Source organism: Polyodon spathula, unplaced genomic scaffold (genome assembly GCF_017654505.1).
Source record: "Polyodon spathula isolate WHYD16114869_AA unplaced genomic scaffold, ASM1765450v1 scaffolds_1312, whole genome shotgun sequence".
Taxonomy (NCBI): Eukaryota; Metazoa; Chordata; class Actinopteri; order Acipenseriformes; family Polyodontidae; genus Polyodon; species Polyodon spathula.
In genome coordinates, this window is record NW_024472795.1 from 31,042 (window position 1) to 44,236 (window position 13,195).

At 47.5% G+C, this 13,195-nt stretch overlaps 1 protein-coding gene across 2 annotated transcripts in view; it reads right to left on the reverse strand.

The window, feature by feature from the left end:
- aplp2 (amyloid beta (A4) precursor-like protein 2) overlaps positions 1-8,686 on the reverse strand; it is a 39,655-nt gene extending 30,969 nt beyond the window's left edge. Inside the window, exon 1 of one of the 2 annotated variants that reach the window (XM_041242527.1) lies at positions 8,398-8,686. In XM_041242527.1, coding sequence (XP_041098461.1) covers positions 8,398-8,469 — 72 coding nt within the window. In that variant the 5' untranslated portion in view covers positions 8,470-8,686. The remainder of the gene's footprint in view (positions 1-8,397) is intronic. The other variant, XM_041242526.1, reaches the window with a different exon arrangement.
- Positions 8,687-13,195: the final 4,509 nt, after the last annotated feature.

A 13,195-nucleotide genomic window follows, 5' to 3' on the forward strand; every position in this document is an offset into this window, starting at 1 on the left:
ATAGGGAGTTCTCTAAAAACATGCCTCAGAGCTACAACCGCTAGCACGCCAACGAAGTTCATAAAAAAAACAAAAAGCACGATCTAGCAGCATCCCCCATTAGAGAATTCAACACACAACCCCAGGGAGAGCACGAGTCACGAGTTTTAGAAACGCTCTGCAAAAGAGCGCCTGCAGCTGCAAGCCACCTGCAATATTTGCTTAAACAAATTCACAGTCTCTTTCCACACATATCCTTAACTATTAAAAGGGCGCACAAGGAGCGGTTTATTTTGCATCACATGACCCCCATGTGTTGCTACAACTGTTTACGCAAGGTGTGCATATTGTTTTCTTTTATATTTTTACATTTTGGCCACTTCCACTTTCAAAACTGCATTTCCTGCCTCAAGATGGCTTCCCACGTACCCGCACGGACCTCTCAGAACTACAATTCCCATCATCCTCCTGCTCACTGGTAAATCCATCTCAGTTACATATGTGAGCAGAAGGATGATGTAGTTCTGAGAGGTCCATGTGGGTATATGGGAAGCCTTCTTGAGGCTATAATTTAACACAATACCCACACCTTACCTAAACAGCTGTAGCAACACATAGTAACACAATAAAAAGGTCCTCATGTACCCTTTAACACACCTAATAGTGCTGAAGTTAAAACACTCAATGACAAAGACATGCGTTGACAGGAACGTATTAATTTCCACACAACAGAAAGCTAGGCTGTTTCTCGCATCTAAATCTCCTGTATTAAACAGGAAGAGGGAAGGAAAAAGGGGATGAGGGCTTGGGAAGGAAGCAAAAAGACCCAGATGAATGGCTTTCCTTTCCAACGTGCATCACAAGCAGAACGATGCGGCATACAGAACACAGCGCTCTCCAGACTGCCCTGTGGACCTGCCTCATTGTGTGCTGTGCTCTGCTGTCACAGAACATGCAGCAACCAGCCCTTCATCTCTGCTATTTACAGTACAGTGCAGGGTGGCAGGTTCAGGTAGAAAGGGGTTGAATTGGACATTTTCTTGATTGGGAAAGTCAAACTAAATGACTGTGCAGTGGAGCTCCCCACCGCAGAGCTGGTTCTGGACTGCATCAGAACGAAGGAGCCTCCATATGAGCTGTATCTACTGCAGCACTACTGTGGTTCTGAACCCATTCAGCGCCACGGTCCTGCTATTTCAATTCTCTAATTTGTCCTTTCGAAGTCCTGTCACATGAACCAATCAGAAGCCGGTCATGCTTAGACCCCCTGTCAAACAGTCGCTGTCGGGATATCTGAACGGGCCCCCACTCACGCCTCCAGCAGGAGTGGGTACTTGCAAAAAGCGTTTCACAAAGACAGAAAGCGCCCAACTGAACTGCAAAGGAATCTCAGCCAAAAAGGAGCCCTGCGTCTTTAATGGCACCTGCTTGCCTGCCTGCTAAAGCAATCTGCAGAAAGAGTCAGCAGCACAATGCACTGCACCCAACAAAAGGAAATTCGTTATCTCCAGTATTAAAAGCAATTACTGTGCTCTGCATCGCCCCTTCTTAATCCCACCCCGCTGCATTGGTGTCAAAACCTTTCAAATATATACACTGCTGTAGCTGCACACACTGCATAGAGCACAGCACACCAGAGACAACCACGCTCCCTCTCAATCAGACGCCTTCAAAACGATTTCCCAGCCCGGCAGGACAAATCAAAACTAAAAATAAACACTTTTTTTACAGCTTTGCCTCCAATGCAACTGCCTGCAATTTTTAGAGAGATTGGAACTCAAGGCTCTGCTTTTGTTGGAAAAAAAAAAAAAAAAAAAAAATCTTCTAATTGCACTGTAGAATGTGCGTGCCTGAACAAACAAGAGGGTGTACCTGTGAACATTGCGCTCTCTCACTCTCTCTCTCTCCCCCTCCCTCTCTCCAAACCAGGCCAGCTATAGCTTTCCACCAGCGCCTCACATCAACCATAGCAGCTGTGCCAGAGAGGAAGAGGGGGCACGCACACAGGCACGCTGTAGCACAGGAGACAAGCAGAAAACCAATTCAGATCACCCACAATGTGCTAGTGCCACCTCCAAACAACTATAAATAATATAAAACCATGAATAAGATGAAACCTAGCAGGTAACATGGATCCAGAGAGAGAGAGAGAGAGAGAGAGAGAGAGAGAGAGAGAGAGAGAGAGATAAAGCTCTGTTTGCCCAGTTTCTGTGATTCATAATATGTTCTTTGACATATCATTGCACACACAGTACTGCACGCACAGAGGAGTGGCAGATTTCATGAGAACAGACGGGAGAGTCTGCGTGACGTGCATCCAATGAGAATCACTGTAACCACACAACACGTGACGGCCCGCCAGGCAGCCAGGAGGAACCACCGATCCACGAAGGCCAGCTGCAGAGGTGAAGAGAGGCACCTGGAGTCCAGCAGCAAGGCAGCAGGCTGCATAGCTCAACAGGTTAAGCACACGGCAGCACAGACTTGGGAATTATTTTTAGGCTCAGCTCGCCTCTACCACCCCCGTGCCGATTCGGGAGCGGCGAAGACGAACACACGCCGTCCTCCGAAGCGTGTGCAGTCAGCCGACCACTTCTTTACACACTGCAGACTCACCAGCCTGCAGGGGTCGCTGGTGTGCGGCGAGCAGAGGATACCGTGGCTCCCAGGGGGCGACGCACAATTGGCCGAGCGCCGCCCCCTGGGAGCTCCCGTCTACGGTCGGAAATAGAACAGCCTGGACTCGAACCGGCGACCTCCAGGCTACAGCGTACATGCACCACTCGGGAGTCTCCCTCAGGTCTTAATTCAACCAGTTTCATCATACCGAAGAAAAGGGCGATAACACCACTATCAATATTACCTTCATTCTTCCTTGTTACACGAACACCACTGCATTCCCAGTGGACGCACAGCTTTGAGAGAACTCTGGGACAAAGCACTGCTAGAACAGCGTTGGGGTGAATTCCTGCTTTTCAATTCCAACTCCCAATCCCTGCTGTTAATGTTGCAAAAAACAAAAATTTAAAAAGCATCTCAGGGGAGTTCATGGTTTTGTAAAATAAAACCCACAATGCCTTATTCTCAGCGGAGCGTTCGCAAGAGTTCTGAGATTGGATCAGTCCAGGAACTGATTCCAGCGATTCTGACCCAAGATCACTTCCTGTTTAAAACAGCTGATCAAAATCATAAGAGCCCAGATCACTGCTTCGCACCTGTCCCGAATTCAACCCCCACCCTCCTCCCCATTACACATTTAAAAGGGGCTCCTCTCACATTAACAATAGCAACGGGATTGAACTGAAAAGGCTGGAGACGGATTAGACTTTTTTTGTCCCCTGAACAGTGAAAACAAGCAGTAGAATCAGAGCACAGGTTAGAAGAGATGTGTGCTTACATGAATACCATCACTGGCTAAAAGAACATGTCTCACTTTGACAAGGCAAATGTGCGAGACACTTAGGAGTGTTTCACACAGACAGCGGTTTCAGCTGATGGCGGCTTTGAAGGAGATGTTTGGTATTGCATCACTGGGAGCTAATAAAAAATAATAAACAAACGTATTCAAAGAGATAAAGAAGGAAATGCAGACTCCATGCACATCGTATTATATGTGACTGGGTTTAAGCTGTTTGTTTGTAGCATCACGACGTGTGACAGTGTAGAAACAGGTTTAAATGAATTTTGGGAGATGTTTGCGGAGGACCTGGAGTTTACTCACGGACCACAGAGGTTGGGAACCACTGCCCTAAACAGAAGGAGTACAGCGGCAAGGGATTGACAGCGTACACAAAGAAACATCCCCAGGGGATCGTGCAAGCAGCAGCCCATTATCTCCCTCATTTAATACACTCCCAGGACACACAACACACGCCAGGAAAAAATAACGTGCTTGTTCAGTTAAACAAAAAGAATTAATAAGAGGCATCGTGGCAGTGTGGTCTAGTGGTTAGAGCTGAGGGACTGGCAGGGAGGCAGTGTGGTGTAGTGGTTAGAGCTGAGGGACTGGCAGGGAGGCAGTGTGGTCTAGTGGTTAGAGGGACTGAGGGACTGGCAGGGAGGCAGTGTGGTGTAGTGGTTAGAGCTGAGGGACTGGCAGGGAGGCAGTGTGGTGTAGTGGTTAGAGCTGAGGGACTGGCAGGGAGGCAGTGTGGTGTAGTGGTTAGAGCTGGCAGGGAGGCAGTGTGGTGTAGTGGTTAGAGCTGAGGGACTGGGTGTAGGGAGGCTGGCAGGGAGGCAGTGTGGTGTAGTGGTTAGAGCTGAGGGACTGGCAGGGAGGCAGTGTGGTGTAGTGGTTAGAGCTGAGGGACTGGCAGGGAGGCAGTGTGGTGTAGTGGTTAGAGCCGAGGGACTGGCAGGGAGGCAGTGTGGTGTAGTGGTTAGAGCTGAGGGACTGGCAGGGAGGCAGTGTGGTGTAGTGGTTAGAGCCGAGGGACTGGCAGGGAGGCAGTGTGGTGTAGTGGTTAGAGAGAGGGACTGGGGCAGGGAGGCAGTGTGGTGTAGTGGTTAGAGCAGAGGGACTGGCAGGGAGGCAGTGTGGTGTAGTGGTTAGAGCTGAGGGACTGGCAGGGAGGCAGTGTGGTGTAGTGGTTAGAGCTGAGGGACTGGCAGGGAGGCAGTGTGGTGTAGTGGTTAGAGCTGAGGGACTGGCAGGGAGGCAGTGTGGTCTAGAGGCAGAGGGACTGGCAGGGAGGCAGTGTGGTGTAGTGGTTAGAGCTGAGGGACTGGCAGGGAGGCAGTGTGGTGTAGTGGTTAGAGCTGAGAGGCAGGGAGGCAGTGTGGTCTAGTGGTTAGAGCTGAGGGACTGGGAGGCAGTGTGGTCTAGTGGTTAGAGCTGAGGGACTGGCAGGGAGGCAGTGTGGTGTAGTGGTTAGAGCTGAGGGACTGGCAGGGAGGCAGTGTGGTCTAGTGGTTAGAGCTGAGGGACTGGCAGGGAGGCAGTGTGGTCTAGTGGTTAGAGCTGAGGGACTGGCAGGGAGGCAGTGTGGTGTAGTGGTTAGAGCTGAGGGACTGGCAGGGAGGCAGTGTGGTGTAGTGGTTAGAGCAGGGACTGGCAGGGAGGCAGTGTGGTGTAGTGGTTAGAGCCGAGGGACTGGCAGGGAGGCAGTGTGGTCTAGTGGTTAGAGCTGAGGGAGGCAGTGTGGTGTAGTGGTTAGAGCTGAGGCAGTGTGGTGTAGTGGTTAGAGCTGAGGGACTGGGAGGGAGGCAGTGTGGTCTAGTGGTTAGAGCTGAGGGACTGGGAGGGAGGCTGGTGGTGTAGGGTTAGAGGGACAGTGTAGTGGTTAGAGCTGAGGGACTGGGAGGGAGTGTGGTGTAGTGGTTAGAGCTGAGGGACTGGGAGGGAGGCAGTGTGGTCTAGTGGTTAGAGCTGAGGGACTGGGAGGTGTGGTCTAGTGGTTAGAGCTGAGGGACTGGCAGGGAGGCAGTGTGGTCTAGTGGTTAGAGCTGAGGGACTGGCAGGGAGGCAGTGTGGTCTAGTGGTTAGAGCTGAGGGACTGGGAGGGAGGGAGGGAGGCAGTGTGGGCTAGTGGTTAGATCTTCTCAACATGCAATTCACTTCACCTCGTTCTTAAATCTGACCGTTTTGTTTTTGTGTTAATATTGTAAATCGTTCAAACAGAAGAATCACTGGGTCCTCAGCTCAGGCAGCAGCCAGTCCCCTAACGATTCGGAACAATGACTCGGAAAAACAACCCAAACGACTCAGCATCCCGTGTGCAATAAACCAGAAAGCACAACGGTACCAAAACACAGGGCTGCAAATAAGACTCCTGTTGCACTGCAGCTTCCCCCCCATTCCAGGTTTTACTATCAGCCTGATCAGCAGCAGTGTGCATGTAACCAGTCCAGGTGTGTCTTAAACACAGTGATACCAGGAATGAAACTAACTGTGCAATGACACTCTGCAAACTAAACAGCTACAGTCAATAATTAGGCTTTATGTGCTAAAAGCCTCTAACATCTGAACTTGCGCTTCAATCAACACTTCATTTTTAGGTATTTACTGCAGAACTCTCTCCCTTTAAAACCTTTCCAGCTGGGTTGACAGACTGCCTTGAGCAGCCTCACACAGTCTATGATACGTGCTTATCAGGGCCGGTGAAGCCAGCCATTACAGGAGAGACTGTACGGTGAAGGGAGGCCAGCCCCACGGATGTTGTGCGGGATTACAATGCTAGGCATCTACAGCCGCAGGGCTGCTCTCTCCCAGTCGCGTTCATGAGGAATACAGGAATGAATCCCGAGGAATAACGGCGTGCACAGAGCTGCAGATAAAGAGTCCTGTTCTCTTGGGAGAAACAAAGCACTTCACTCCCTCTCTATGCGAGAGAAAACATGCAAACTCCAGAACCGCCACGGGCACGCAGGAGAGAGGGACGGGGACGGGGGACGGGGACCGGGACGCGGGGTGGTGGAGGGGGGGAGGGGGCTGTAGCTATAACGCCCCGGTGTTAACCCGTGCACTGCCACGGGAATTCACGACGATCAACAAATAACATCCTGCAGGAGCCGCCAGCACAGACCCGACACTGAATCCCAGGACCGCACGCTTTCCGGTAGCAGTTCAGCCAGAAGCACCTTCAGCTCAGCTTCTTGTCAGAGGCGTCGGCGGAGAACGCAGTGCACATCGGGGCGGGGAAGGAGGCGCTGTGCAGTGCGTCGCTCCCATCAGAAGAACCAGCCTGCACGTCGCTTTACACGAACGCACTGGCCTCCCAGCGCTTTGCTGAGCACTTGCACTGCCCGTGACTGCGCTCCGGGAGTCGGAAAGCAAGGTACCTTTGTTTGTGCAGCCAGCAAAGGCACTCCAAGAGGCAGGCGTGCAAACCACTTGATCTTTGGACATTGCGAAACAAAAAGGGCAGGCAACGAGCCTGGCAGTTATCTTAAGGAATATTTGCATTCTGTTCTTACTTCATATCAAGGTTTTAACAGCTGCGTCATTTTGAACAGATTAACAGTTTCATTTAAATTCCTAAAACGAGGAAAAGACTGTTGACTGTTGAAGCGTGTCTCTTTACCTGGCAAACCAGACATCTGAATCTAGATCTAAACAATGGGGAAACAATACAGCGGGTCAAAGTGGCAGTCCGGGTTACACATTAACCAATGCATCAGTGTGGATTTAGGGGACATTGGGTTAAACAATGTTTGTTTTGGGGAGGGGGCTGTATAAGTCACATGACAAGCAGAATTCCTTCTCTCTTAATGTGGAAGCACAGACTTTGCCAAGCATTCCAAAGTGTCGTTTTATTTGTCGAAGAGGCTCTATGGGTTACATATTAACTGGGGGGGGGGATACATACAAAAACAAAGATTTTCACCTCACTGTAAAAAAAGCACCATTGCCTGCAGATAAACACAATACTCGCGTCGCTAAAGCAAAGCGTGGAAGAGCTTCATTTATCGATGTATGTATCGTATTCCTTAGTGAGACAGGCTTGTTTAATGGCTTCACCTGTATACATAAATAACTGTGACATTGTATATGCAAACAAGGGTTAGCTACTGGTACGAAACTAGAACACACTCCGCTCTTAAATTGTATACGCCATTTACAATAAACCCCTACGCCCTTCCTTGCTTGTGGATACATTCCCGGGAGTGGCCGCATCGCCTCCATTTCAATAAGATAACGCATTTTCGAGACTCAACGCCACTCGCATTTTGACAAGCTGCCAGGATGCTGGCGTTTCGTTTGATCTCTGCAGCGGCTGCTAACACAGTACCGCATTAGAGAGACTGTGCCAGTTTAACTGGAGGGAGCCGTACAGACTAGCCCAGCAGCATAAACACACACACCCCAAAACATCAAATCTCAAGAATGCATATCAATACACAAGTCACTACCACAGCGCGATTTACATACGGTTATCAACGAATAGCAAATCCGAGGGCGACTTTGATTAAATATGCACTATTAATAATAATATTATTAACAACAACACAAGGATGTATTTATATTTTGACCCCAATGATAAGCCGGGTCGGCTCTATTGTGTACAAAACGCCGCGGTCGTAGATTTAAATGCGAGTCCCAGAAATAAACATTAGTTAGTAAAATATAATACTGGCCATATCTGGAGTAAGAGGGGGCGCGTTTCTGAAATCAGAGAACAGCATGATGCATTTCATATTAATGTATGCGTGCGACCTACCTTGCCCACAATGCAGTATTTTCAATTGCGAAGAAAAATAAAAAACAGCTTCCACATTACTGTACAGAATACAAAAACATTGCCATCGAGCAATTTAGCATATAAAAAAGACACCGTCGACCCAGATTAGGACAATGCAATAAAACGCATTTTAATCGCGGTGACAGCGCGAATTTAAACAACAGCAACACAAATCACAAACGTAACTCGTAAAAAATAAAAACGGAAAAAATGATCTAAAGTCGTTTTCGCTGCTTACCTCAATGTATCCGCTCAGAGCTGGGGCTACGATGCCCAAGATTAGAACCGCCAGCGCCGCTACGCTCCCCATGGTTCGCCTCTTCACCAGGCAATTCACTAGATTAACCCCCGGGTCTATAACAGCCCCCGAGACTAGATTCACCCCGCTGAAAACACCTATACCCACCGCTGTTACAGGGTTGCAACAGTCTGCAATATTAACGACAGCAGAACCCTAAAATCCTGAGACTTCACAGATCCACCAGCTCCGCTCTCTGAGGCTGGTTATCAACTGGACCGCTATGAGCACCGGAGGGCATCTCCTACCTCCCCGGAGATTGCGTCACATGAAAAAAAAACTCCTTGTAAGGAACGCTCTCCTGTTGGACACGCCCACTCCCATTGAAACTCGCACGGACGGGTTCTAAGCCACACCCCTTTTGATGAGCGCTTGGAACAGATAAGCACGCCCACTAAAGGAAAGCCACACCCCTGTCGTTCCAGAACCCCCCCCCTCCTCCCAGGGCACGCCCCCTGGTGCCCCGGGCCGGAGAGCCGCGCCCATTCCTCTGGTCGCTCGCTGCAGAATACAGTTGTACTGAAAAGTTTACAGACCCCAGTGGAAATTTATAATCTAGAAATTTCTCGAAAATTTTTTTTTTTTTAGGAAGGCAAAGCAGAGATTTTGCTTTTGTGTCTGTCTACACTTATTTAGTTCAGCATTTTTTTTTTTTATTTTTTTTTACAAAACTCCAAAAATGCTAATTCCAAAGTATTCATACCTTTTGGTGCTATGTTATTATTGTCTACAAGGTGCTAGAAATGGCAATATGATAATGCAGAACCTAATTCTAGAAAAGTCTAGCACATGCTGGATTGTAGGTGAACATTCTTAGAGAGTGTAAAAGGCACAGAAGGATTGCTGTCATTACCAATAAAACAATATGGGAAAAGTAAAGAGCTGTCTCAAGACCTTAGGCAGAAAATGATTTATTGTCATAAAGCTGGAGAAGGATACAAGAAGATTTTCAAGTATCTGAGTATCCCAGTCTCTATGATATAAACCACTAAACACCAGACAAGTCTTTTCATCAGGTGACTGATTTTTGCCTCACAAACTGACTTTGTAAATAAGCTTGCAGTCCTGGAAAAGAAAAATTATATATATATATATGTATTTTTATGTTTTTAATAAGCGTACTGATGGCTTTTTTTAGGATTTGCTATTTTTGAAAGTGATTAGGCGATCTTGAATTACTAGATCTAACATTACTTAGCTAGTTAAAAGTCAGGAAACAGGAGTTACTGTAAAGACTGGAGTGAATTCCCCAAATGAAGCAGACAAGTGGAATGAATCAGCCAGCCCCTGCATGAGTAATGAGCTTGTGTTGCTTATTATTTCCTGCCTGCTAACACCAGCCAGATTTAAATTGCCAGCCTGGAGGCGCTGGATTTGCAATTAGGATTAAGAATGCATCACTGTGATTTATGATTCTGAGTCCGATTTCTAAGGAAAGCCTGCTGTGTATTATACACACGGAAAATTTGAACGGGACAGTAAGACACTGCCGTTAAGAATTGCATCTTCATCCGTGCAAACTCCTCTATTTGAAGAAGGGAATAGCCTCTCCTCCAGTCCCTACAAGCCTGCAGATTAAAGGGATGATTCCTGCTGCAGTGGACCGACCATTTCCACATGCACTACAGTGATCTCTAGTGCTGCTCAGTCATTGAATACAAGTGTTGCATTGTTGACTATGCTAAACGTTTCATAGGCTCTGCGCAGCTTGAGTGTTTGTCCCATTTTTGCTGCAGTAAAATCCGCAGAAGCACTGAGCCGACCCACTCCTCCTTCCTGCCCGGTCCCCCAGTCTGTCTATACGGCTTCTTCAGTCTGCCAGAATGCCAAAACTCCCCTGGGGGGAGAGAATTCACAGAAGCATTTACCCTGTGTTCCTCTCCAAATATTAACTCTGCCATGGTAATTAGAGAATTAAAGGTCAGGGGCTTTATATGTTAATTGGCGATGTTGTGGCACTGTTTCAGAAAGGAGAAGGGGGGCAGTTACTCATCCTGGAATGGGATGTCTGCTTAGGGATGAGCATGGCTGTAATGTGTGCTGTTTCCAGTCTATTCTTCTCCTGTTTTCATTGAATATACCTGCTCTCTGTTCTAACCACAAGCAGTTTGGGACTTTGAAACAGCCACCTCTATTCACTGTACTGTAGCTGTCTGGAGTTTATTGTTTAAATAGAGCCAGTCTGAAATATATAATCCTGAACAACTAACAGCTTCTCTTCTCTCTCTCTCTCTTGTTTTTCCTGGAGAAGCCAGTGTGAGCCAACAGTAGTTCAACAATAGCAGGCTTTGTGAGCTGAGCAGGATTCATTGCCATCACTTCTAAACAAACAGCAGCCAGCCAATCAGGCTGGCCTCATTGTTTTCTTTGCCATGTTTTACTGTAGCTCTGTTAAGATTGTTTCAGAACCTCAATCCAACCTCTCGCCTGTGTGCTTGCAGAACGACAACTGAATGAACTTGTGAGGGGCGGGGCTTTATCAACTTGAAATCTGATGAACTGTGTGAGGGGCGGGGCTTTATCAACTTGAAATCTGATGAACTGTGTGAGGGGCGGGGCTTTATCAACTTGAAATCTGATGAACTGTGTGAGGGGCGGGGCTTTATCAACTTGAAATCTGATGAACTGTGTGAGGGGCGGGGCTTTATCAACTTGAAATCTGATGAACTGTGTGAGGGGCGGGGCTTTATCAACTTGAAATCTGATGAACTGTGTGAGGGGCGGGGCTTTATCAACTTGAAATCTGATGAACTGTGTGAGGGGCGGGGCTTTATCAACTTGAAATCTGATGAACTGTGTGAGGGGCGGGGCTTTATCAACTTGAAATCTGATGAACTGTGTGAGGGGCGGGGCTTTATCAACTTGAAATCTGATGAACTGTGTGAGGGGCGGGGCTTTATCAACTTGAAATCTGATGAACTGTGTGAGGGGCGGGGCTTTATCAACTTGAAATCTGATGAACTGTGTGAGGGGCGGGGCTTTATCAACTTGAAATCTGATGAACTGTGTGAGGGGCGGAGCTTTATCAACTTGAAATCTGATGAACTGTGTCAGGGGCGGGGCTTTATCAACTTGAAATCTGATTAATCTGAAATCTCCACCAGCATCTGGAGAAGAAAACAGGGGCACACAATGAGCAAATGGAAATATCTCAGCTCCCTGGCCCTCTTCCCCGCTCTCTACCTCTCTCTCTCCCCCTCATACCCCAGTTGTATACATTCGTGCAGCATTAAAGACAAAACAGACCTGGACAATCATGATGTTGATGACACAAACTGCATGCAATAAAACCAACTAGCGCTTGGCAAACCTACATGCCCACAGAATTAAAACAGAATGAAAAACAATATACTGTATAGATAAATATATAACTAATGAAGACAAGTGATAAACTAAAAAAAAAATACTATTTTAACAATTAGCTACAACTTCAGATAGCATCGTATAACATCGTAATTAATTATTCAATTCGTGCGTTTTCAGTTTATCCGTCTTCATTAAGTATCTCTAGTGATTGGTGAGTATCCTGCTGGATCCTGATAGAGAGCTATTTGTTATTTGTTAATTCTCTGCACTAAAATATATAACTTATACACTTTGCTTATTGAGTTTAAAGTTTAAAGCATGTCATCGCCACAGCGGAATTCTGCTTTTCCAAACGCACCTTCCACCTACATCAATGACACACCTGCGCTGTGTGCGAGTCTTTGCTGTTAACACAGTATCTGCTCTTTTCCGCTAGTGGGCGCTAACTGCAGTTAAAAAATAATCCTCGAAGGTAATAAAAATTTTGATTGGCCAACCCAAGAGAGCGATTTTTTTCATTGGCCGGCAGGGAAACGCACAGAGTAAATGATTGGCTGGCTCTTCAAAATGGACTTTGACTACTGTGCTGTACTGCGCACGAATAAAAACCTAATACAAATGAAACCAGATTGTTTTAGCTTGAAAAAAAAAAAAAACTAGACACGTCCATATAGCACAGATACCTTTTGTAAACGGCATTTTAATCCGGGACCGTTTAAATAATAAAACACAATCCCTTCCAATCAGAGTTCGAGTTCCCATCTGTTGCTAGGCAGATTATGTTAATATATGCACGACAACCATCTCTGCAGCTACCATTCTGAGGTAAGATCAACTTGCAATTTCCCATTTACGCTTTTAATTTCACAGAAGATTTTCGACTCAGAGCCGAATCAGTGCCTCCGGAGTGGCTTCTTGTAAGTAGATGTTGCAACTGTGGGGTCGATCGTTTCTTTTTTTAACCTGATAAGAAATTTGATTTTTTGTCTAAATAAAAAAACAGGGGGGGTTGTTGTTGTTTAGTTCCACCCAAAATGGAGAGCGGTCCTCCTTGTTCTGCGGCGGAGTCCGGGCTGGGCGCAAAACGAAACGGGGGGGACGAGTATCTCCGGATAACAACAGCCCGCTCACAGACAGCTCCCGAAACCGCGCCGTGGAGAGGGTTGCTGCGGGAGACGCGGCCGAGGCGGGTTCGCTGCCGCTCCGCAGGGCGCTCGGCGGGCTTTGCTGCTCCCGGGTTTCTGAGTTTGGTTTTTTTTTTTTTTTTTGGTGGTACGGTCCGGCTGGAACTCAGAACCTCCGGGGTCAAAATAGGGGTGTGGGGGGAGATCTGAAGACCCCCACCCCCCCTAATTCAGGGGATCCGGCAAACCCGCCGGCTCCCCTCGGGTAGGCATCGCCTGGAAACGTGCAGGAGGATTTTTAACGTTTC